The sequence below is a fragment of the Propithecus coquereli genome, unplaced genomic scaffold, assembly GCF_000956105.1.
Source record: "Propithecus coquereli isolate 6110/MARCELLA unplaced genomic scaffold, Pcoq_1.0 Scaffold11, whole genome shotgun sequence".
Classification (NCBI taxonomy): Eukaryota; Metazoa; Chordata; class Mammalia; order Primates; family Indriidae; genus Propithecus; species Propithecus coquereli.
The window spans coordinates 3960620-3965701 of NW_012134969.1; the positions used below are offsets into that span (position 1 = coordinate 3960620).

Genomic DNA, 5082 nt, shown 5'->3' on the forward strand with positions numbered 1-5082 from the left:
CTCACAGCAACCTCAAACTGCTGGGCTCAAGCGATCCTTCTGCCTCAGCCTCCCAAGTAGCTGGGACTACAGGTGTAAGCCACCACACCCAGCTAATTTTTTGTTTCTATTTTTAGTTGACTAATTTTTTTTCTATTTTTAGTAGAGATGGGGTCTCGCTCTTGCTTAGGCTGGTCTCAAACTCCTGACCTCAAGCGATCCTCCTCCTCGGCCTCCCAGAGTGCTAGGATCAGTTGGTAATTCTTGAATGTCAGGTTGTTTTTGTTTTATTAGCTTATTAATATTCTTCTAGCTTTCACTTCTTGAATCATTGAATATAAACTAAAATGGATGTATTGAATGCCAACTGTGTTATTTGCTGGTTAAATATTTAGTCCCCAGTTTTCTATTATCAATAAACTTTTTTCTCTTTCTTCTTTCTTTTCTTTTCTTTCCTTTCTTTCTTTTTTTTTTTTTTTCTTTCTACCTTTGGTCTTTTCCTTTTCTTTTTTTTTTAGGACCTGGGGATACCGAAAGTGGGCCATATGAAGCGAATTCTCCAGGGAATTAAAGAGCTTGGAAGGAGCACTCCCCAGTCTGAGGTGTAATCATATTGGTGCTATTCTTTGAAAGAGAAGTGATTGCTACTTAATACAAAGTTCTTGGAAGCAATTGGCCATTCTTATAGTTTTCTATATAGATAAGTAAGCACCAGTGAAGCACCTCTATGGTTTGATATTTTGCTGTGGGTGAAAATTTTGATTTGAGGTATTAGAAAATATTTTTGTGCCAAAAAATAATACATTCCACAAAGCCATTTTCTTACTGTGCAAACCTGACATATTCAGATATGTTCGCGGTAGTAAAAGGTAGGAGGAACCTGAGATGATTGCATTGTCTAAAAGGTGGAATTGTAAAATGTTTCCTTTCCTTAAGATCTGGTCTGATGGAATATTCTTACTGTGCGGCTGCATAACAGTACGTGGCTAAACTTACTAGATTTCACTATTGGAAGCATTGGCTTTTTCCTTAAAATCATTGATTAGGAGATGAAAATATAAATGGTGTTCTGAATGTTAGATTGGAATCACCTCAGGTTCCTAGTGCTCAGTGGGCAAAGCATATGGTTAAAACCCGTCGAATACTATGAATGATTGCAAATCTAAATGCACGACGTTCCTGCCTGAAATGTCATTCTTTTTCTTGCATGTCACATCTAATATTGTAACACTTTAAGATCTTTAATGTCAGTTTTAATGGAATTTAATTTATTACTGCTCAAGTTCATTTTTGTTGGCTAAGGGCACTGCACTTTTCTGTTTATTAATGTGGAATTTTGCATAAATATTCTGTACTTAAGAGTTTGTGAACATGTGTCTGTGCCATTATCAACAAATGATATACATCTTATGCAAGTCAATTTCATTTCAATCTATCATAAACAGTAGGTATGCACATTAAGAAAATTCTCTGGGTGTTTTCCTAAAATTACATGCCCCATTGCTTAACAGAACTTATTACAGCTTTCCTACCCCAATTGCCACATTTTGTTTCTATTGTTTCATTTCAATATAATAATTATTTAATATTCTGTTTGAATTTATCATATAGTAGAGTGTTGACCTCCAGGAGTTTCCCAAGGTCTCAGCTGAGATTTGTGTACTGATGGATCACCCAGACTCACCCACTAGCCACAATAACTTCTGACACGAACTTCCCAAAGGAAGAGATTTAAATTTTTTCTTAAGGGCTTTACATTGTTACTATTCTCTTTCTCAGTTCTTAATTCCTATCAGGGAGATATTATTTTCCTTTTTCTAAACCACTCTACTTCAGTGTACCTCATTAGAAATCAACATTACAATTATCAAATCTTTGAAAGCCAAAGGCATACATATCAAAAAGTCACAAAAATATCCTTAAACAGGCTTTCTTTAGCCATTACGTACCAAAAAATTAAATTGTAATATTTTTAAATGTTCTATATAAAAGAAGTAAACAGGGTGCTGACCAAGTGGTGACAATTTTCGTAAAGTAGCCTGCTAGGTGCTCAGTAGGTATACATATTCCCAGATATATACATATACATATATACGTGTATAAACACATCCATACACATACACATGTATACGTATGTACATACATATGTATAATATTGAGATACAGTATCATTGATATTTTCTAGACAATTTTTTGCCCAATATTTAAAGAGAAATATTAATTGGAGAGCATTTAAAATGAACTATTGTCAGGCATAGAATTTAATTCTATCAAGGGAGTTTAACTCCCTATTTGACACTTTATTCTTATTTTCAACTTGGGTATTTAACTACTAGTAAAATCATAAAATTTGGATATCTTAAAGATAAATGAACCTGATGGCTTTCTGACCAAGGATGTCTGACTATATATTTTACCTAAGTTGTGGATAAATGGAAATTTTCCAAAGGGAATTATATCTAGTAAAGTTTAAAAAAGAGTCGTGAGCTACTCACTTAATTATCCTGACTTGGTCCACACCTGTGAAGTCCTTCTCCAGCCCTCCGACAGTCCCACCCGTGTGGTGTCCTTCTCTTCTAAACACTCTCCTATGAAACCAGATAGGAGGTGCCCCATTCCCAGAACTCCTCCGAGATCACAGATCCCTGTTTAGCTCTATCACAAAAGATAAAGTAGGGGGCCAGTAGGGGAGGAACTCCAGTGCAAAGAATGTGTTAATATAAAAATCTTTATTGATTTTCACCTCCCCCAAATACCCTTTTGTCAACAGAAAATAGTTTTCCGAGCTTGACATATTCCAAATTTAAGACCGTGATGTACAGGATTGAATTTTTTTGTTTCTTTGTTGATCTTTTCAGTCTTAGGTAGCATCTTTTATATATGCTTTGCAATATCAGTGAGCAGAATCGTACAGTGAATTCCCGGCTAGGTCAGTTGATAAAGCCTGAATCTCTTAATGGAAACCTTAACCAGCTAGAATTTTCCTGAAAATGGCTTTTGGATGAAGGAAATTCTTTAACATGACAATTTGGATTTTTTTTTTTCCTGAATGAGAGCAATTTCCTCTATGTGCTGTGTTTACGTGTGGCTGCGCAGGACCCGAGTGACCTCACTGACACCTGTTTGCCAGGATGGTGCCCTGAGAGCCTCCTCAGGCCCCTCTCAGCATCTCAGAGAAACGATCTTCTTAAAGGGGATGGGGTTACAAAAAAAAGTAGGAAGAGCTTCTCCATGGGATTGGATCATGGCTCTGGGGTGTGCATACGGGGCCTCTGTGCTTTGATCCACACACGAGCCAGGTGAGCAGCTCTGGCCTGCACCTGACTGTGGCTGTAATGGCTGTAATTGTCACCTCTTCTCCCTGATAGGCTCTCCCACACCTGGATGATTGGTGGAGAGGGGATCACAGCCAAAATCTGCTTTCTTTCAGTTCCATTTTCCTGAGAAAGAATTTGCTTTCCAAGGAGGAAAGGGATAGAGTCAAGCCTAAGTAAAATTTCTAAGTACTCATTATTTCTCTTCAGTGTCTTTCCTCCTCCCTTTCTTAGTTTCTTTCCTACTTTTTGGCTCTTTGTTTTCCCACGTACCCAATATAGTCACAGTTGCACAAATTCTCGCTGCCATCTACTCTTCTTTCCCCACAATTGCCCCAGTACAAAATGGCCCCTATCATCTCTCCCTACCTTAAGCACACATGGTGGGGTCAATTTAAAGAAACTAATTTTACCATTTGCATTTTATAAAAGGATACTTGCTAGATAATCTAAATGAATTGATGGATTAGATAATTTGGGGACTGTGATACATATCGCTCTGGCTGAGAAGAGGTGACCCGTGGTTGTCTAGAACTATGCTGTTATTGCAGCTACTAGCCACACGTGGCTATCTAAATTTAGATTTAATTTAATTATAAATTCCATTCTCAATTGCACTAACCACACTTCAAGAGCTCAGGAACCATAGTGGAATGTACAGATGTAGAACATTTCCATCATTATAAAAATTCTATTGGACGGCGCTGGTCTAGATCGTTGCTACTCAAAATGTGGTCATGGGCCAGCAGCGTCAATATCATCCGGGAGCTTACAGAAATGCAGAATCTCAGGTCCACTCCAGACCTACTGAATCAAAATGTTCCTTTTAAAAAGATTCCTCAGGTGGTTAGCGCTGGCCTAGATCCATTTTATGCTTCCTAGATATTGGGGATCTGAGGTCTCCAAAAGGTCCTTGTCCCTCAAGCCACTGTTTTCTATTGATTCTCTGGCTAATCCCAGAAATGAGCTGAAACTCATTCATTACCGTAGCTGAATTTTCTTCTCAGTCCTTATTCCTAATTCTCGTTCTAGGTGAGCCCCACCTACTCGGTGGTCGTATGTTGGTAGCTAACTTGAAACACAGGAGATGGGCCAATCAACACAGCTGGCCTCTCTCCAGCCCTCCTCCGCCTTTAACTCACTAACCACCCACATTTGCTCAGTTTGTTGCTCATGTGGTGTGTTCATTTGTTCACTACTTAGTCATAGGGAACATTCGGAAGAATATGTACTGAGATAAGTAAAAACTGGGTCAGTTGCCTACAACTTTTGCATTTTAATTTTCTCTTATCAGTAGATTATGCTCTTGACATAGTTCATGCTTGAGGACACATAGCAGCGCATACACATTAAATGAATCATTAGCATGCAAAAAAAAAAAAAGGAAAGAACCAAAATGAGTACAAGTAAAGTGAATGTGTCATTTAAGCCCTCAAAGAAGGCATGTTTTGCTAGCTTAAGATCTGTTTTTCTTATGTTAACTTATCTTGATTTTTCACATGGTTAATAGTTATTTAAAATAGTGCCTGAAAAATAATATATTATATTCTTGACCCCAAAATACAAATTATTTAATTCTGTTATATGATCTTCCCCAATGACTTATTGTCAAGAATCCTTTAGTTAGTAATTTTTACATATTGATGTAATTTACCAAAACATAACTGCTCAGAAATTCTTTAGCTAATTTTTATGAATAAAGAGGGCCATATTTTTGTCTTCATGGAAGTTATTTTTAGTAAGAATCAAGGAAGGAAATAGTCATGCAAAGCTATGACTTAGAAAATTA

General features: G+C 37.2%; 1 protein-coding gene across 1 annotated transcript in view; it reads left to right on the plus strand.

Moving 5' to 3' along the window:
* The window catches only part of DGKH (diacylglycerol kinase, eta), a 174771-nt gene extending 174184 nt beyond the window's left edge, over window positions 1-587 (plus strand). Inside the window, exon 32 of the mRNA XM_012648226.1 lies at window positions 498-587. Coding sequence (XP_012503680.1) covers window positions 498-587 — 90 coding nt within the window. The remainder of the gene's footprint in view (window positions 1-497) is intronic.
* Window positions 588-5082: the final 4495 nt, after the last annotated feature.